Source organism: Lithobates pipiens, unplaced genomic scaffold, assembly GCF_037356315.1.
Source record: "Lithobates pipiens isolate NorthernLeopardFrog02 unplaced genomic scaffold, aLitPip1_a1.2 Scaffold_22, whole genome shotgun sequence".
In the NCBI taxonomy this organism is placed as follows: domain Eukaryota; kingdom Metazoa; phylum Chordata; class Amphibia; order Anura; family Ranidae; genus Lithobates; species Lithobates pipiens.
In genome coordinates, this window is record NW_027507784.1 from 185,939,081 (window position 1) to 185,960,794 (window position 21,714).

Genomic DNA, 21,714 nt, shown 5'->3' on the forward strand with positions numbered 1-21,714 from the left:
ATATGCTCTGGTGGCTTCATTAGATTAGTACAGCCTGATTTACACATTTGCCCCTCTGAAACGCCTTCCTTGTCTGCTTGAGTTGGAAGACATTTTGGTGATTCTTATGACTCTGGACTTGCCCAGGTGGATGTGGTACTCCTACCTGATTAGTCTACTGGTAGATACTCCATGGGTCTTTTGAAATTATCAGAATCTTCTCTCCCAAGGACCAGTTTACCATCTGCTTTACAATCACTGGCTTTAAAGGATAAGTTCACCTTTACATGTTACACCCATATTTAGGGTGTAATATGTTACTAGTGCAGCAGCCCTGCTCATCCCCTGATCCCTCACTGTGACAGAAGGCACAGATTCCTCATCCTGTACCCGCTGTCACATTTTAAAAACAGCGTGGCTGTGTGGGGCTCCACCCGCATAGCTGTATCATTCAATCACAGCAATCTGAGAATTAATGAACTACAAGTCCCATTTTCCACCGCAGCAGATGGCTTGTAGGTCTCAATGAACTATCGGGGTGCTCATCGGTGCTTCCTGCAGCTGGGTAACTCTCTGACTGATCTACTGATCACCGGTGCAATGCTATGCAGGCTCCATGGAAAAACTATAGAAAAATGCACATTTTTCTACCTGAAAAATCATGTGCATTCATTAATTTTTTTAGAAAGGTGAACTGAGCCTTTATATAGCATGGCTGTTGAAGCTCAGATCTTGAGGAATAGAGGACTCACTGTATCAGTGATCCTATATTAGTGAAAGCTAGGAGGTCTACTTCAAACAAAGGCCTACCATCACACAACGGGGAGACATACTTTGCTTGGTGCAGGGAAAGAAACTTTCATCCCAGGAAATACTCTGTGGGACATATCCTGAGCCTTTTTAAAATTAGGTCTGGACCAGCCTTTAGCAGTGAATATCAAGGGTCAAATCTCAGCGCTTGTTGTTCTAGAGACACATCATTCTTTGATTAAGACTTTTGTACTGTGTCTCTCTTTTGTGGCTTTCCTGTATGTTCACCTGTCACAATATGGGATTTAAATAGAATATTTCTTTAAGCACTTCACAAAAACGCCATTTGAACCTATTCATCTATATGTCGAGCTTCAGTACATCAGAAGGAGAGTTTCAATCATTGTCTTGACGTAATTTATTACTATATGAGTCTACTTGATATGCCCGCAGTCCAGGGTTTCTTTCTATTGTGTTTTTAGTGGGTCTTTTAGCGTTTTGTTTAATGTTTTGTTCATCCCTCAGTTGGACAGTTTTGAGATGTCCCAAATGTCTCTGAATCCTATGTCCCTCAATGAACAAGAAAGGTCTTAGGATTTTTGCACTCTCACTAAAATAATTTTTTTGGAGTTCATTGAGAACACAGGTCCTACTCCTCTGTACATTTGGTCGTGCTTTTAGAAACTGCTTGGTTACAAAACTGGAGCATGCTGGGAGTGGGAGGGGTAATACCAGGCTTCCCACTGTTTTTTGTTTGTCAGTGTCCATATCCTCCTGTAGGTGGCAGTATAACCCAGATCAAAAAAAGTAAATATAACCTGACAACTTCACTATGTCAAATCACTATCACCTTGTGGCGCTAAATAGGTAAGACCAGTCCCCCTGTATACCCTTCCAAAGGTGTATAATGATAGTATACAGAAGGGACTCTCCAACCCTTATTCTATTCACCTCAAAAAATTATATATGTGTACAAATATAAAAATAAACATATAAATTGAATATCGAGTAACCTTAATTCACCCAATGTATATATGTGCAAAGGTGAAAAGATATTTTCATAGCAAATCAAAATGTATATATATATATATATATATATATATATATATATATATATATATATATATATATATATCCTTTCCTTTAAGGAACACAGTACATTCAACAGAAAATGCAAATGTGTATACCACAACTTCATATGTGTTTTCAACATAAAAAGAAAAAATATATAGAAAAAAAGAAAAAAAAAGAACAAAGGAACAAGTCCTCAATAAAAGTGTCCCAAAAAAGAACGACTAGTGGTGATATATAGAAAATCAGCACATCCTTCTCCTGTGTGTTTTCCATAACCCAGATGTCTCTGAATCCTGTGCCCCTCAATGATTTTCAAGAAAAAGATTTTACAGTGAGTACAAAATCCTATATTATCTTGTATTGAGGTAATATTTCAAAATTTTTCATAGATTTATAGTATCTCTCGCGTTGCTAAATTTGATGAATTTGCTCTGCTCTGTACCTTGCATATGCTCTGTACCTTTTTAATACCTTCAATAGAAAAAATTAAACTAAAATTAAAATCTTCCTGAGTAAATGTCTCAAGCCAGTTATGAAGCTAGCAAGAACAGACGTAGGTCAGCTATGGCAGCTACATATTTCTCTAATGACAGGTTTTTGTCTGCTACATGGATATGAATCACTTACTTTCTTCAATCCGTTGCTTTCCACTTAGTCTATCCTTAGCTGTTTATAGTGCTCGCTAGCTCAACCTTTAAATTTAAACACCGTGTTTTAATCAGATGGAGGAGTAACTCCTTCTCTAGCCTGAAGACTTTTCTGTTGCCTTCAAAAATGTGTTGATTAGACGTTAAAAAGGTTAAAGCAGCATTAAACCTAAATTTAAAAATGTATTATATTGCAGATTACCAGTCTGTGGCTGTAGTGGCTGCCTTTGTTTTCTTTGGCTTTTTTTCCCTCTGTGTTTCACCTGGTGATCTGGCCAGTAACACACCTCCTGTATTAATGAGATGCCATTCTGGATGAATGAGAACAGGGGGCACAGCAGACCGCACCATTGTCAGTCTGGGGGGAGGGGAGGGGAGGGGTAAATGTATTTGCAGATTTAGATGCACTAACCAATTGAAGACAATCTCTAGCTCACACTTTCTAATCAGTTACAGCAGTTTTTGCATGAATAACTAAAAGATGGTCATTCTAAACATCCTTGCCAAGTGGTTTGTCTCATTAATGTAAACTGATACATTTTGTTGTAAAGCTTGAGCTTTTGAAAAACAGCAGAGTTGCTGCTGGTTCACCAAATGAAAATATAAGAAAGGAAACGAATGCAGCCATCACATCTAAGAATTGGTAAGCTGCAATATAATAAATGTTTATAAATGTTTGCTTTTGGGTTTAACACTACTTTAAATACTATCAAATATATTTTCTGATCCCTTTTTTTTCTTTCAGAAATATTCATTTGTTGCACTTTTAACTGATGTTTTGGAAATTGAAATAAAAGATAAATTTGCCAAAAGTCGTCCTATCATCAAGAGGTTTCTTGGGAAATTAACTATTCCTGTCCAAAGACTCTTGGAGAGACATGCAATTGGGTAATTATATGGTTTTGCGTGTTGGTGATGATGTTTTCAGTTGTAAGTCTACTATTTGCAGATCTGAATTATTCCAAAACATTTTCATTCTGATATTTTTCACTGTAACATTATACAAATTAAATTACCTCCATTATGGTGTAGTATATCTGAGAAAGATCTGAAGGTCCAACTTGGCTAATTGACTTTTCCTTTTGGATTTTGTCTGGTCACATTGATCACATTTATAATGATGTGCAAAATGTTCACTTTGGTCAATTGTCTTTCCATCTGTGTCCTTTTGGATATGTGTCATTTTTAGTAAAATAAATACACATTAATGTGCTGTATATGTTAGTGATATTACTTTTTTAATACTGTAATTATATCTGGCAAAATAAAGTATTAAATAGATCAACTTCTGTTCAACCAGTGACCACACATGGATCGAAATTCGGCCGGTTACTGCTGAAGTGGATGAATTTCAATCCATGTATAGGCAGGTTTAGTTTTACAAATTTGTGGCACAGTTTGATTAAAACCTCAGGCAGAGAGATAGAGGCTAGATAACAGAGAAGTTACTACTGTGATGACTCCACTTGCATGCATCGTTTCAGCTATTGAATACTGTAAAGAGCATGCTTTTTACAACAAAGAATCAAAGATAGAGTCCACTTGCTAACCGTGTTATAGCTGAATGACAGCTACAGCACGGCCGCCTAGTTCTGAGATGTTGTCCTATTACAGCATCTCATATGACGCTTCCAGACAGCTACTCTTTACCATGTGATCAGCTGTGTCCAATCGCAGATGTAAACAGAAGCCGGTTATCAGCACGCCTTTCCTTACGCTGACAGTGTGAGGAGAGAAGAGAGCTGATAGCCAGGTTGTGTAAAAGGGACATTTTTTCCTCAAAATTTTCCACCAAAATAAAGCTCTATTTGTGTGGAAAAACAATATGAAAAAACTTAATTTGGATACAGTGTTGCATGACTGCGCAATTCAAAATGCGACAGCGCTAAAAGCTGAAAATGTATTGATGTAGTATAACTGCCCCTCTGTGTTCTGGAACCTGTGTGTTTCCCAGGACACAGCGGGGGGGGGACGTGAAGTGGGGTGACTCCCGCAGGAGTCTATGCTGGAAGTGGGTGCAGATACCTATATTAAACAGGTATCTGCACCTGCGGGGAGGGTTCCGAAAAGCGGAGGTACCATTTTTGTGTGAAACTCTGCTTTAAGCTTTCCTTATTGCGATGATCATATTTAGAAAACTAGCAGCTAGTGTTTGATGTAAAAAAAATGTGTCGTAAGGAAAAAAACTTTTTTTTACCAGAAGAACCATTCAACTTCCAACTGTCATTCCTGGAGTCCATGTCTAAAATGAAGCAAGAATCTACTAATTGTTAAAGGCAACAAGAAATGTTTCACACTTTTCATGCATTCGCAACTGGTTTTAAGTGTACTGTAGATTGTCATTTTATTTGATAATAAGGAAGCTAGATGGGTGTATTACATATGCAGGCTTATGATATATTTATATGCCTGTACAGTAGGGCTATACAGTAAGCCTTATATACAAATGCATATTAAAAAATTTGACTATCAATAAAAAGTTCATGAATTTCAGTAATTCAATTCAAAAACGTATATTATATAGATTCATTACACACAGAGTGATATATGTCAAGCATTTCTTTCTTTTAATTAATTTTGATGATTATGGCTTTACTGCTAGTGAAAACCCACAATTGAATATCTCAGAAAATTAGAATATTATAAAAAAGTTCAATATTGTAGACTCATGGTGTCACACTGTAATCAGCTAATTAACTGAAAACACCTGTATTGGTTTCCTGAGCCTTTAAATGGTCTCAGTCTGGTTCAGTAGGTTACAAAATCATGGGGAAGACTTCTGAATTGACAGTTGTCTAGAAGACAGTCATTGACACCCTCTACAAGGAGGGCAAGTCACAAAAGGCCATTGCTAAAGAAGCTGGCTGTTCAGAGTGCTGCATCCAAGCATATTAATGGAAAGTTGAGTGGTAGGAAAAAGTGTGCCGGAAAAAGGTGCTCAATCAAAAGGGATAACCACAACCTTGAGAGGATTGTGAAGCAAAGGCCACTCCAGAATTTGGGAGAGATTTACAAGGAGTGGACTACAGCTGGTGTCAGTGCTTCAAGAGCCACAACACAGATGTATCCAGGACATGGGCTACAACTGTTGCATTCCTTGTGTCAAGTCACTCCTGAACCAGACAATGATAGAAACGTCTTACCTGGGCTAAGGAGAACAAGGACTAGACTGTTGCTCAGTTGTCCAAAGTCCTCTTTTTGGATGAAAGTAAATTTTGCATTTCATTTGGTCCCAGAGTCTGGAGGAAGAGTGGAGAGGCACAGAATCCAAGTTGCATGAGGTCCAGTGTGAAGTTTCCACAGTCGGTGATGATTTGGGGAGCCATGTCATCTGCTGGTGTTGGTCCACTGTGTTTTATCAAGTTTATAGTCAGTGCAGTTCTCTACCAGGAAATTCTAAAACACTTCATGCTTCCCTCTGCTGACTATCTTTATGGAGATGCTAATTTCATCTTCCAGCAGGACTTGGCACCTGCCCACACTGCCAAAAGTACCAATACCTGGTTTAATGATCATGGTATCACTGTGCTTGATTGGCCAGTAAACTTGTCTGACATAAGCCCCATAGAGAATCTGTAGTTTATTGTCCAGCGTAAGATGAGAGACACCAGACCCAACAATGCAGATAAGCTGAAGGCCGCTAATAAAGAAACCTGGGCTTCCATAACACCTGAGCAGTGCCACAGGCTGATCGCCTCCATGCTTGATGCAGTAATTCATTCACAATGAGCCCTGACCAGGTATTGCGTGCATACTATACTGTATATGGACATTTTTTTATAGGACTTAGAAATTTTCTGATATACTGAATTTTGGGTTTTCACTAGCTGTAATCCATAATCCTCAAAATTAAAAGAAAGAAATGCTTGAAATATATCCCTCTGTGTGTAATAAACCTATATATTATATGAGTTTCACTTTTTGAAATTAATTACTGAAATAAATAAACTTTTTGATATTCTAATTTTATGAGACTGCTACTACAACTACTGTATATCTCATGTCTCCTATCTCAGCAGTTGTTGAGCAGGGGTACTGACCATACGCCTTGAAATATACAGCCAGCTTATGAAATCGTTCTAAAAATAGTTGTGGAAATAAGGAGAATCAATCCTTTAGAAATGTTAATCACCCTAGCAAATATATATGCACCCAATAAAAATCTGATAAAATACTTTAGGGGAGTCATCCTAATGGGGAACTTGAATTTTTGCATGGACCCGAGGGTAGATAGTTTGTTTTGTGTGCGGGAGACAAATAACGTTCAGTTAAAAATGATTTAAAAAAAATGCATTTCAAATAGTTGATGCATGGAGGATCCAGCACCCTAAAATACTAGACTATACCTTTTACTCCCCCGTACACAAGACCTACTCAAGGATAGACTATATGCTTGTCAACCATAACCTGCTGGGAAGTATTATCGAAACTAATATAGAAACAACCACGTTATCAGATCATGTGAGAATGAAAATAGCAGCCCCTGGGAATCAAAGTCAAACTGGCAATTGGCGATTAAATTAAGATTTACGCCGAGGTGAGGTAGTTATTGAAAGAGTAGAGAAAAACTCGAACAATACTTTTTAATTAACAATACAGAAGAAATCTCAGGATCAATCTTATGGGAAGCCCATAAAGCTTACATTAGGGGGATATTTATAGCCATGGGCGCGAGGGAAAAAAAAGAGAGAACGGAGAAAATTAAAAAATTAGTCAATGAAATTAATAGAGCTGAACAAGAACATAAAACTCATCAGGGTCAAAATAGAGAGCTATATCAAAAAATTGTTTTAAAAAGGGACGAACTTAAAGAGCTCTTGGAACAAGAAACAAAAAAAAAACATTAATAGAATAGCCAAAGAAAGATATCAGTGTGAAAACAAACCCCAAATCTAGCAAGAATGCTGCAGAAAAAGAAATCTATTTATTTAAGAATTATTACAAGGGGCTGTATGCAATAGAACAGAAGGAAGGCCAACTTGGAGGGAAAAGGGATAGAACTAAAATCTTTTTGAAAAATGCAGGACTGCCAAAAATCTCTGAAAGTGATAGGGAGATACTGAAAATCCTATCACAAGGAGGAAATAAATAAAGCTTTGATAGATTCCCACCCGGGCAACAGTTTAAAGAGATTTTAATCCCTAAATTATGCCTCCACATGAATGGACTAGGAAAGGATTAAGAAATGAGTAGGGAAGCGTTGGCCGCAACGATTACAGTCATCCCGAAGGAGGGAAAAGAAGTTTTGCTGTGTTCAAGCTACAGGCCAATATCCCTGCTAAACGCAGACACAAAATTGTACGGCTGAGAGGCTTGTTGAACATGCTAGTACATCCGGACCAGGTTGGTTTCATAACAGGAAGGGAAGGATGAGACAACGGGGTGAGAATGTTGTTAATCCTCCAAGAGATAAGAGAGTGGGTCCCCAGGTCTATTCCTGTCGACGGACGCAGAAAAAGCGTTCAACAGGGTAGACTGGGGACTCATGTTTCAGACACTTGAAATCATGGGACGAGAATGGTCTAGCGCAGTGATGGCAAACCTTGGCACCCCAGATGTTTTGAAACTACATTTCCCATGATGCTCATGTACTCTGCAGTGTAGCTGAGCATCATGGGAAATGTAGTTCCAAAACATCTGGGGTGCCAAGGTTTGCCATCACTGGTCTAGCGTGTTAAAACATTGTACCACCATCCGACAGCAACTGTAAAAATAAATGGCGTAGTATCTACACCCTTCGATATGAAAAAGGAGACGGGGGGACAGGTCCCCCTTTTTGTTTTATCTTTAGAGCCATTACTTTCTACGATCCAAAAAGACCCCGAAATAAGAGGAATAAGGATATGAGATGAAGAACATAAACTCTCAGCGTTCGCAGACGACGTCCTTTTTAACATAGGGAACCCATGGAATACAATGCCCAACCTACTAAAGATCCTGGAACAACCTACTAAAGATCCTGGAAAAATATGGAGAAATATCGAATTTTAAAATAAATTTGATAAAATCGGAGATATTAAATATTAACTTGAACAAAAACAAAGTCACAAGGTTACAACGAGAATTTAAGTTCCCTTGGAGGAAAGAACTAAAATATTTAGGAGTCAAATTAGAGAACTCTATGAAGAAGTTCTATGAAATACACTATATACCCTTATTAGATGAAATTAAAAAAGTAAGTAAAGAGTTAATAAACAGGCCACTCTCGTGGATAGGACGTGTAAATACGTTAAAAAGGACTATCCTCCCCAAGATAATATACATTTCGAATGCTGCCAGTACCACTCCCACAATTATATTTCAGAAAATTAAAATCGTTGGCGACGAATTTTGTATGGAAAAATAGAAAACCCAGAGTTTATTTTTCAACAGTAACACAGGACAAAACACATGGATGCTTAGCAATCCCCGATATTCAAAAATACTACAATGCGATAATATTGTCAAGAATCCCCGAATGGGTTAGGGAAATAAACGAAAAGAGGTGGGTCTATATAGAAAATACACTGTGTAATGTAAGGTTGAATAGTATAATATCGAATCCCCCAAATTTTAGAGCACTAGAAGATAAAACTCACGTTTTGACACAAAACACATTAAATATTTGGAATAAAATATATAAAAAATTAAATGGGAAATATAACTCACCATTGATTTCACTGAATGAAAATAATTATTTTACACCTGGGAAAAGGTCAATAGGAGGGGGTTGGATAAAGGGAGATAGGGTTCAATTGAGATATGTAATGAAGGGGGGGGGGGGAATTTTGACACTGCATGAAATAAGAAATAAAAGGGAATTAATAGAAATTAACGACTGGCGGTATCTACAGTTGAGTCAAAAATTTACCCCAGAGCATCAGAGCGGGTGATGACCTGACACCGTTGGTAAGGCTTTGTACAACGGAAAACACAAAAAATACCACATCAAAAATGTATAATTTGTTTTTGAAGATGGATGAACTGGAGATCCCGCCATATATTAAAAAATGGGAGAGGGAATTAGGCACACAAATTGTTAGATTACTATAGGAAAAGTTTTTCCATGAACCCATAGTTCGGCGATGGAAAGCCGAACTGCTGAGATGAACTACAAATGTTTAACTAGGTGGTATGCCACTCCTGATAAAACCAGTAAATACCAAACTGGTAACTCAGCCCAGTGCTGGAGAGGATGTAATAAGACAGGAACAATGGCTCACCTGTGGTGGGATTGTCCTATTATTAAAAACTACTGGGTAAAGATCCTACGATATATATAAGAGAAATCGCCAAAAAAGAAATGGCGAACGATCCATGGGTTATTTGGCTGCATGGAATGAAAGGAGGGACTGAACAATATAAAGATTCATTAGTACCGCATCTTCTGAATGCAGCAAAAAGACTCAACCCTAAAATATGGAGAGGGGCGGACAGTCCATCAGTTTGGGAGTGGGTAAGCGGTTGAGGAAACATACAACATGGAATGTGTGAGGTATAACCTCGAGGAAAGGAATGAGGGGGTGAGGGAAAAATTTAAGTGTTGGAGATAATTTAAAAAAACTTGGAGTTATGCTGAAGCACTGAGGTCCTAGGAAACTAATATTAAGAATAAAAATCTCAAGGAAGAGAAATAGTAAGGCCACATGGAGGTAAGGGTGGGTACCAGGGACAAACAGGGAGGGGGGAGTAGGTGATGGTAGGGGGGTGGGTTAAAGTTATATTATACAATGAGAATATGTGTATTTTTGGCAATAACAGGTGAGGAGGGGGGGGGGGAACTCCCATAGAAAATTAAACAGAATAAAAACGTTATAAGAGATGATGTGGAATCGAGAAGAGACACAATGAGATGCAAGGTGAATCAAGTCTCTTGAATGAGTACGCTGATGTGGCAAAAAGGAAAAAAAAAATGTTAACCACTCGAGCTCCGGAAGATTTTACTCCTTTCATGACCAGGTCATTTTTTGCTGTTTAGCACTGCGCTAATTTAACTGGTAATTGTGTGGCCATGCAATGCTGTACCTAAACTAAATTTATATAATTTTTTATATATTATATATTTCGTTTATATCATTTTTTTCACACAAATAAAGCTTTCTTTTGGTGGTATTTGATTACCACTGTGTTTTTTATGTTTTGCGCTATTAATGAACAAAGACCCAAAATTTTGGGGGGGGGGGGCAATATTTTCTACATTCTGCTATACATAACATTATAAACTAATTTTAAAATTAAAATCCAACAAAAAATGTAAAATAATTGAATTTCTTCATAAACTTTGGCCAAAATTTATTCTGCTACTTGTCTTTGGTAAAAAAAAAAAAATCCCCAAAAGTGTATATTGATTGATTGTTGTGAAAGTTTTAGTGTCTACAAACTATGGTATAGATACTGGAATTTTTTTTAATTAAATTTTTTATACTAGTGATGGCAACGATCAGAAACTTATAGTGGGACTGTGTAAGTGCGGCGGGAAATCTGACACTAACTGATGCTGAGAGGGAACTGACTAACTGCCATTGACTTCACCAGTGACACTAATACAGTGGTCAGTGCTAATAATATACACTGTCACTCTACTAAGGACACCGGGAAAGGGTTAACATCTAGGGCAATCAAGGGGTTAAATGTTTTGCCTAATGCCCTGTACACATGGTCATAAATTCAGACGGAAAAGGTCAGATCGGATTACATTGTCGGAAAATCTGATCGTGTGTGGGCTCTATCCGACTCTTTATGCCTGAAAATTCCAACGGAAAAAATTTGAGAGCAGGATCTAAAATTTTCCGACAAAAAAATCCGATCTGACTTTTTCCGATCGTTTGTAGAGAATTCCGATGGACAAAGTGCCACGCATGCTCAGATTAAATTACGAGACCAAAATTATTGGCTACTAGCCTCTACATAGTCCCGTTGTATGCAACGAACGTGACCACGTTCCAAACGATTGGATTGTCCGACAACTTTGTCCGACCGTGTGTATGCAAGACAAGTTTAGCACAAAATCAGTCGGATTTTGTTATCGGAATGTCCGACTGTGTGTACAGGGCAGGGGCGGACTTGACAACTCATGGGGCCCCCGGGCAGTAGGAAATTATGGGGCTCCCAGGCAATCAGAGATTATGGGGCCACACAGTATAAACAAACAAACACACACACACAGTACACAATCACACAGTATACACAGACATGTTTCTATTGGCTGAGAAGGTACTGGAGAGGTGGGGCAACTATAATCTTGGGATTTTTAGACCAAAAGGATGTCGGTAAGGGACATTTCAGAGACGGCTGTAAATAAAACACAGATTTTTACATACTGTCCCTGGTTTTATTGAGGCTGGCAACCCTGATGGGGCCCCCTATTGGCCCGGAACAGTGCCAGAGTGCCCGAATGGTCAGTCCGCCCCTGGTACAGGGCGTAACAGTGTTTCGTTTGTGTACTGCTTTGCAGGGGGGGGGGGGGGGTCAAGCATGCCACTGCTGTCTGGAGAGGGCCCTGTGTTTACCAACACAGGGCTCTCTTCTGTAATTTGCTCAGCCGATCAGCAGGTGTTGGCCATGGATCGTTGGCTGGGATCTGCTAATTGACTTGTGCTGCTGTGAGTGACAGTAAGGCTTCATGTACATGGGACATTTTTACAACCTCTCCTGAACAATTTAACTTGAGAGATAGTAACTGACGCTTAAAGCATCAGTTTTGCCGCGTTTACATGCCACGCTTTGCCACGTTTGCATTTAGAACCGTTAAAAAAAAAAAAAAGCTAAGAATGAAAAAGGCCAAGTTACGGCATTTAGACATGTTTGGTGCTTGAAATGCATGTAAACACAGCTTCTGAATGCATTTTTTTTGCATTCCAAAAAATGCTTTTAATCTCTACTGCCTAGAAACCTGTGTACATGGACAGATAAGATAACATAGAGGAGTGTTCAGGGACAGTTGAAAAAAAAGCCCAGCTGCCCCTAAACGTCCGTTTAGCAGCAGCAGTATACATGAAGCCTAAGTCTTTCAGGTCCATGTGCGCATGCCCAAGCAAACCCAGATGAAAGTCATGATGTACAGGTACGTTATTGTGCTTGTACGAGCCAACCTGCCACATGAAAGAGGAACTGTGGCAGGTCAGCATGTAGTTAAACATTACAGTATAGCAAAAGAAGATGTTCGCATCACGACAAGGTTCAAAAGTAAAGAAAATGTTATTTTACTTTTGTAACCTCGCCGTGATGTGGACATCTTTTGCTATACAGTATTGGAGTCAAGCAGACAGAAGCTTTAGTCCTGCATTGGTGTCTCACACCTAAAGTGATTGGGGTGTCAAGATTCAGCCCTTTCCTTTCTTTGCACATTAAAATTTTTTCAAATTACAGTTTTTATAAAATGTTTTGTGACTCAAAGACGTTGTAAACATCTATTTTCTAGTTTTACCTATAGATACGCCTATAATAAGGCTTACCTGTTTGTACAGTAAATATTTCCTAAACGTGCACCGCTTAGGAGAAATTTACTTAGCACTGTGCCGATGATGTAATTGGTGCATGTGCTGTAAAGAAACGGCCTTCCGTGCAAGTGCCGTGACTGGTGGCCCCTGCGCGCATGCTGATCTTCCACCAGCTATAAAATACACAAGTGAATTCTGTTCTCTAATGTATTCATGAATGTATTTTTTCATTGTAAGCAGTGTATGTACATGACTTTGACCTGGTATATGCATGTTGCAGCCCCTGTACATCAGAGCTCAAACATGGGAAGGAGAAGCAGCACACAGAGCTAATAAGTTGTGCTGTAGTACAAAGAGTTTGCTGATAGGAGAGAGCAGACTGACAGAGATATGAGTTTATCAGTGTGCTGCTTTTCTTTTCCTGTCCAGTCACATGTTGCGTCTGAGACCTGTAACTGTTACTGAACTGCAACAGACAAAAATCAGGTCTTCTGTCTTGCCAGACAGGGCTATGTGGAATGGCAGAGCTGTCTAAATCTATGAACTGGATGGACAGAAATACAAATAAATACAAATCCTTTGTCAGTTAAATCTTCACACATATACAGGTATGTACTGGCCATCGAGACTACCGGGAATTTCCCGGTGGGCCGATGGTTCAGTGGGCCAGTTTCAGTGACAGCCTGTCAAAGTTTGAAATTTGAGCACCGCCAGGGATCGGCAAGTTGTCCGTACATGAAAACTGGTGTCCGTGAGCGGTCCTTGCAGTGTCCACGGCCGATCCAAGTGCAGACTGCAGTCATCACTGAGTCCCCTCTCTCCTCCTCTTGTGTATGACACAGACATGTCACAGAGCTTGCCTCCTACATCTGCTCCTCCTGTAATGGATGGAACTTCCATCTATCACAGTAAGAGCTGGTGTAGGAGGCGGGACCCTGTTACAGTGCCCCCAAAGAATTTAGACACAAGCTCTGTGACACAGTGGCAGATAGCCATTGTGTGAACCAGGCACTGGTGAGTCTGCATTGGGCACAGACTAAGGCTATCAGAGTCAACATTGATGGGCACAGACGGAGAGACTGCATTGATGGATACAGACTGAGGAGCTGCATTGATGGGCACAGAGACTGAGGGGCTCAACATTAATGGGCACAGAGACTGAGGGGCTCAACATTAATGGGCACAGACTGAGGGGCTGCATTGATGGGCACAGACTTATTGTCTGCATTTGATGGGCACAGTGAGGTTGCAATTGATGGGCTGTCAGGGAAATGGCCGTGGAAGCATTGGCAATCTTGCCAGTAGAAGAAATGGGCACCATAGGCACATGTAACAGATGGATCCCCTGGCTGGCCTATAAATGACTGCCTCTGTCTGACCCAAGTTGCTGGATTGTCGTCCGCTTCCTTTATTCCTGAACCTCTGTGTTATTCCTTGGAACTCCTGTTCTTAACCTGGCTTGTTCCAGACCTGTTTACTTCACCCCCTGGCTTGCTTCTTGACCTTCCTTCTGCTGATTATCCATGCATGACCCCGGCTTGCTATATGGACTTTGCCTCTGCCTGATTACCTGTGCATGACCCTGGCTTGTTATATGGACTTGCTTCTGCTTGATTACCAGTTTAGGACCTCAGCTTACTTCACGGATTTGCTCTTGCTTCCTGTATTCCTGTGTTTGACCCTCAGCTGGGTGTCCACTGGCCACCCTGTTTTTGACCCTCAGCCGAGTGTCCACTGCTGTCCTCTTAAGCACGGTTTATTCCAAGAACAGTGGGGAGTTCCTGACTGCCTGTGTACCACCACGCCCTGGCAGTCCTCACAAGGTGACACTCTTCGAGACCCATCCAGATCCTGCTGGCAACCGTGCTTCTTCGGGCCCTATACCTTCTGTGACACTTTCAGAGGTATACCGCACCTAGCCACAAGGGGAGCCTCTCTCTGCATATTGGCTTTGGATCAGGTACGTGACAGTACAATCCTGCCATGTCAGAAGCTGACAGAGGTGGCTCTCCACTGGATGCTCTGTACCAGTAAGTTACTGCTGTCATGGAGACTTGGATGTATGCTATGCACACAGCCAAATCTCCTGTTTCCTGTAATAATAACATTTAGTCTAAATTATATAATACTTTACCTTTCAACCCACTCATCCACATAAAGAGACATCACCTGCATTCTTACGTTCTCAAATCTTTCAGCATCTCTGAGTTCTCTGAGCTGTGCATCTGCTTTTCTTTCTTTATATATCAACAGGAAGCCACACCATGGAGGGTTTGCCTCCAACAGCTAAACCCCTCCTACACAGTTTTTGACCTCACAGGAAAATGAACACAGGATGTGAATGACCATATAAGGACATGACCAAATAAAGACATGACACAGAATAAATTAATTTATACAATAACCAATGAATGATGACGACAATTCCATTGATAGAAATCCTTAATATACATTGTTCCAGAGAACAATGTATACCTGGATTATGCTACCCTTCCCTTTTGATGGAAGGTTATCTACAGATGCACGCTGTGAATCTCGACATGTGCTGATCAGACACAGCAGAGACAATGAGCGTACATCCGCCCATAACTGATCTTTGCAGAGCAAATATATCCCCCCCAGACAATCGTCTGTGCAATGCACAGGGGCCCTTTCGCTGGCGGACATACCCCAACTCTGCAAACACCTCTCTCCAAACAACAGGAAGTTTACCACTACCCAGCGTCAGTCTGCCCCAGTCAGACTGACGGACTGCCCCAGTCAGCTCTTTAGAGCATGCTGGGGGAGAACGAAAACTTGGGGGACTCTTATGACAATACTCCAGGAGGGTTATTTCCAATTGGGTCTGCAGCATCTCACAGTTTCTCTTGCTATGACTGATTACAGTCCACCATCCATCAGGTTCCTCTACACAAGAACGCGCCACTGCAGCTCCTACAGTGGTAGCCCCTACTCCTGAGTCTCGAGTTCCTACGCCCAAAATATTCCTTGGTGATCGGAAGAAATTCCGGGCCTTTAAAAATGCCTGCATCCTTTACCTAGCACTTCAGCCAAGAACCTTCTCTATAGAGACTGTGAAAGTTGGGTTAGTCATCTCCCTACTATCCGAAGAACCCAAGACCTGGGCTCGTAATCTGCTTGAGCAAAAGAGTACTGTACTTAATTCTGTGGACTCCTTCTTTAAAGCAATGGCCCAACTTTGAGGACCCGCAGCGTACAGCCACTGCTAAGTCTGCCCTTCACATCCTGACCCAAGGGAAATGCACAGCAGGTGACTACACTTTTGATTTTTGTAGATGGTCTGCTGACACTGGCAAGAATGACGCAGCCCCCAAGTACCAGTACCGTCTAGGGCATGGGTGCTCAATCTGTGGCCCTCCAGCTGTTGCAGAACTACAATTCCCATCATGCCCCCGCTTGTGGGAGTCATGCTTGTAACTGTTAGCCTTGCAATGTCTCTTCAAACTTGTAGTTCTGCAACAGCTGGAGGGCCACAGGTTGAGCACCCATGGTCTAGGGCTATCTAAAACCCTGAAAGATGAACTGGCCCAGGTTGAAACTCCAGGTATCTCGGAGGATCTGATACAACTAGCTATTAAGCTGGATAGATGCCTGCGGGAACGGCGATCGGAATGATTCCAAAAGCCACAACCTACTTGGATGATGCCCAGGATTCTGCAGGTCTCTGCTCCCCTACCAGTACCTTCTATCACCCCAACTGCAGAAGGGGAGCCTATGCAACAGAGTTTAGTCTGTTTCCTCCCTTACCACTGAAGAGAAGCGACGCCGCCGGCAGGCCAACGTCTGCATTTACTGTGGAGGAATTGGACATTTCCTGCGAAATTTCCCCATAAGACCCAGTAAGTCTCCTCAACCAAGGCCTATGAACTTTCAGGTATCCAGATCTTCCCCCTCTCATCTTGTTCCACCTGTCTCCTTACAGGTGGCAGAAGGGGAGATCAGGCTCTTGGCGATCATTCTCCTTTGTTCCCTGTTATCCTAGGACTTCTTTGGCTGCAAGCCCGTAACCCCCAGATCCATTGGGGCAAAAAAGAAATCTCCTTCTCCTCAGTCTATTGTCTACTGTATTGCTTTGTCCCTGATTCTAGCAGTCTGGCTAACTGTGTTGCCATCCAAACCACATCCAGCTTACATCAAAACGTCCCAGCAGTCTATCAAGAATTCTTGGCGGTTTTTGACAAGAAAAAGGCTGACATTCTTCCACCTCATCGGCCCTACGATTGTCCCATAGAGTTACTCCCGGGGCAGAAATTCCGTTTGGACAAATTTTCCCATTATCTTAAGTCGAGTCGGAGGCCCTGCGAATATACATCAATGAAAATCTGGAAAATGGGTTCATCCGTCCCTCTTCATCTCCTGCAGGGGCTGGCAATATACATGCTCCAAGAGTGTTATAAGGCTTTAACAGGAGACACCCGGAGAACGTGGCCCGTTTGGGCATCCGGAGGCTGACCCTTGGGGGAGGCACTGTCAGAGAAATGGCCATGGAAGTATTGGCAATCTTGTCAGTAAAAGAAATGGGTGCCATAGGCGCATCATGTGACAGATGGATCCCCCTGCTGGCCTATAAAAGACTTCCTTTGTCTGACCCAAGTTGCTGGATTGTTGTCAGCTTCCTGTACCTCTGTGTTATTCCGTGGATCTCCTGTTCTTGACCCGGCTCATTCCAGACCTGTTCACCTCCTCTCCTGGCTCATCCACTGGCTTGCTCCTTGACCTTCATTCTGCTGATTATCCATGCATGACCCCAGCTTGCTATATGGACTTTGCCTCTGCCTGATTACCTGTGCATGACCCTGGCTTGATATATGGACTTGCTTCTGCTTGATTATCAGTTTATGACCTCAGCTTACTTCATGGAATTGCTCTTGCTTCCTGCCACCCTGTGTTTGACCCTCAGCCGGGTATCCACTGGCCATCCTGTGTTTGACCCTCAGCCGGGTGTCCATTAGCCATCCTGTGTTTGATCCTCAGCCGGGTGTCCACTGCTATCGTCTGAAGCACGGTTTATTCCAAGCACGATGTGGAGTTCCTGACTGCCTGTACGCCACCGCTCCCTGGCAGTCCTCACAAGGTGATGCTCTTCGTGACCTATCCAGATCCTGCCGGAAACCTGTGCTTATTCAGGCTGTATACCTGCTATGGCACTTTCAGAGGTATACCGCACCTAGCTGCAAGGGGAGCCCCTGTCTGCGTATTGGCTTTGGATCAGGTACGTGACATGGGCACTGATAAGGCCGCATTTTATGGGCACTGATAAGGCCGCATTTGATGGCCACTGATAAGGCTGCATTTGATGGCCACTGGTAAGGATGCATTTGATGGGCACTGGTGAGGCTGCATTTGATGGGCACTGATGTGGCTGCATTGATGGGCACAGTGAGGCTGAATTTGATGTGTACAGTGAGGCTGCATTGATGGGCACTGATGAGGCTGTATTTTGTGGGCACTTTTAATTTGAAATGTACCTTGGTGTTCTTCACTAAGGTCTGTACTTTGGAAATTGTCTGCCACAGCATTGGTCCGTGCCTATCCCTGCGAACCACTGTACTGCCTATAAGAGAAATAAAGAGCGGCTAATGGTCAGTGAAGGGGGGAGGCTTGGGGGCCATCGGGGGTTGTCCTGCCAGCCGGGGTGGGATTGTCAGGCTGTTATGGGAGAGACCTGTCATCCGCACTGCCAATAACCTCACTTCATATTGTGCATCCTGGCTCACCCTCAGCGCCGCTGCATTGCTAAAATGCAGCCAATGGCTGTGCAGCAATGCCGGTTTCTGAAATTCAAGCCAATGAGGCTGTAGCAGTGTTCCTGCATGACGTTGGCCCTCCCACTTCACACAGTGATGTGAGAAGGAAGGAGGAGAAAAATGCAGAGGAGAATAAGTGAAATAATAAAAGCGGTGAGGACGGAGTTAGAGTAAACTTTCAGTTAACACATTTTCATACATAAAAATAAACTTGGAGGGCAGATATATGTTCTGTCCTATGCCCAATACCTTTTATTCAACTTACACAAGTCATTCTAAAGGCAGCTGTAAAGTTGGAATGCAACATTTTCTCTAAATTGTTTAAAAAAAAAAGTTGTTTATACTTACAGTGGAATGTTTTTACTTATGTTTTTTTGCGCAATTGCGTATAGTTTATATATACGGTTTTTGTGCGTGTTTGCATAATTAAAGTGGGCTGGTCTGGATGAAGTTGAGGGCCAATTTTTTGTCCCAGTCCAGCCCTTCACATATATGCATTTCATTTGTGTGTTTAGCTGTTTGCCTGAAAATCAGCTCTAAAATACACAATCAACTACATTGTAATAAAAAAAAAAGTAAGGTCTCTATGCAATTCTAACATTCAGTCTGCTTTCAGTGATCAAATACTCAGCTATAATCTTGGTAGAAGACTCCCAACCGATCATGTCAGCGGATATCTACAGTTCAAAGTTGAAATTATGTCATCAATTCATGATGGTAAGAACATCAGGTGACCAAAAGATACTTTTCTTGACAATGTTGATTTCTGTAAATTAGCCCAGGTTCACACTGAGCTGCGGGAATTAAGCCGCGCGACTTCAGCTGAACTCACGCAATTTCACTCCCATGTGTCAGTCCCGATTTCGGGCCGCGATTTCAGAGACATCTGTGTAGGATTCTGCACAGATGAAATCAGTGCAGCGCCGCAGATGCCGCCTTGCACCAATTAGGTCTGTGCCATTGACGGGAATTGTCAAATCGCATTTCAAAGTGCTCCAGTGTGAACCAGGGCTTAAACACCTAAATTGTTAAATAATAATAATAGCATGCAAAGGAATTATGATTGATAATTGTGCAATATTTAGGAATGTTAGTTTCATGTTTTAAGGAGATTTTTTTTTAAATAAAACAATGAATACAGTTAAAATGACTCACATGGCTTAGTGAATTGATACCTATAGGATACATTTTCATAGCTCAGGCTACAAAAATTGCTAGTGATTAAATTGACCCTGTCACTAGGAAACTCAAACTGAAAGCACCGTATGAAAGAATCTTAATCATACTTAGATATGTGCAGAATTAAACATTTTTAGTTTCGTATTGATTCATTAAGTTACTAATTTATTTTTGTTTAGTTTTGTTACATTTATTCATTTTCAATTTTTCCAGTGGATTAGAAGGATTCAAAACTAATCTGAATCGAATTTGAAGTGAACTTGAATATTAAATCTCTCCTAATTCATTGTGAAGAATAGCTGGTTCTGTTCTATTCAAAATGTTAAAATTCGACTTCTGGAAGACAGTTATATTCTATTTTCTTCTATTCTACTCTATTCTATTTTTTTAGGTTCTATTCTTTTATTTTCCATACTATTCTTTTTTTATTCCATTCCTTAATTTTATATCCTATTTTATTCTATGTTTTCTATCCTATTCCATTCTGTTTTACTCTTATTCTATTCCATTCTAATCTATTTTGTTTTTCTATTCCATTCCTTTATCTTCTGTTCTATTATTTTATATTCTATTTTACGGAATGTGTCCTATCGGACCTGTTTGTCGGATTATCCGACTGTGTGTGGTATGCATCGGACTGATTCCGTCGGAATATACGTCGGACCCAATTTTCCAACTTGTTGGAAATATTTTCCGACCAACTGGTTCGATTGGACATACTCCGATCATGTGTAGAGAATTTTGATCGGACAAAGTGCCACGCATGCTCAGATCAAATTCCTACATCAAAGCTATTGGCTACTAGACTGAATGTAGTCTCATCGTAACAAAATTACTTCATCACTTTCTGACAGATCGGATTTTTCGACAACTTAGTCCGACCGTGTGTATGCAACAGTTTCTGACAAGATCCGACGGAGAAAATCCACGGATTTGGTTGTCGAAATCTCCGACTGTGTGTACAGGGGCTTAGGGTGAATAATCTTCTTTTGCATGGTTCTGCTTTTTAAAGATGGGTTTCCTAGTGACAGGGTTGCGTTAATTGAAGTGTGACATTTGACTGTTAAACAGATGAAACAAATGGCCCTCTATGGTGTGAGCTACAAAAGTACTATAACAACGAATCACTCACATTTGGAGTATTGTGCCATCATGTGTGATTAATCATTAAAGTGGTTGTAAATCCTTACATATACCCAGTGAAGTGACTGGCCTCAGGTGATACACAGAGATTAAATAAATCCTCCTACATACAGTGGCTTGAAAAAGTATTCACACCCCTTGAAATTTTCCACATTTTGTCATGTTACAACCAAAAACGTAAATGTATTATATAGGGATTTTATGTGAAAGATGAACATAAAGTGGCACATAATTGTGAAGTGGAAGAAAAATGATAAATGGTTGTAAGTTGTACCTGTCTATCTGCAGCCCTCTTTCTCTGCATCCGTTCAAAGTACTGAATTTTAAGGATTGTCTTAACGTTTAGAAAAAAAGGGGACAGTGAGCTAAGGTTACACTCTGTAGAGCTCACACAGGAACAGAGCTGAGGCTGTCAGTCAGCTGGAGGTCCCTCCCCTGTCACCTTTTTTTCCTCTTGGTGTCAGGAAAAATTGTCAGAAGTGATTCATGCTGATATCTGAGGAATGAGGTAGCAGATAGAAATGGCACTAAGACCCCTTTGGCATCAGGGCAGTGCGGGGGGTTAGCGGTAAAGTGCCGCTAGTTTTAGCAGCGCTTTACTGCTGTTATAGCTGTGCTTTTTGCCCACCAGCGGGGCACTTTTAACCCCCACTAGGGCTGAAGAAAGGGTTAAAAGCACCGCTGCCTCTCTCTCTGCTTTCACACTGGGGTGACTTGAGAGGCGCTTTTCAGGCGATTGAGAGACGCTTTGTAGGC

At 41.2% G+C, this 21,714-nt stretch overlaps 1 protein-coding gene across 6 annotated transcripts in view; it reads left to right on the forward strand.

Annotated features, from left to right (window-relative positions):
• Positions 1-21,714, forward strand: part of HECW2 (HECT, C2 and WW domain containing E3 ubiquitin protein ligase 2) — a 365,375-nt gene that overhangs the window by 229,463 nt on the left and 114,198 nt on the right. For all 6 annotated transcript variants that reach the window (XR_013261865.1, XM_077448729.1, XM_077448731.1 and 3 more), the window contains 2 exons: positions 3,196-3,338; positions 19,253-19,353. Coding sequence is in view for 5 of the 6 variants with exons in the window: in XM_077448729.1 (XP_077304855.1) it covers positions 3,196-3,338; positions 19,253-19,353 (244 nt within the window). In the remaining variant the exon portion in view is untranslated. The remainder of the gene's footprint in view (positions 1-3,195; positions 3,339-19,252; positions 19,354-21,714) is intronic.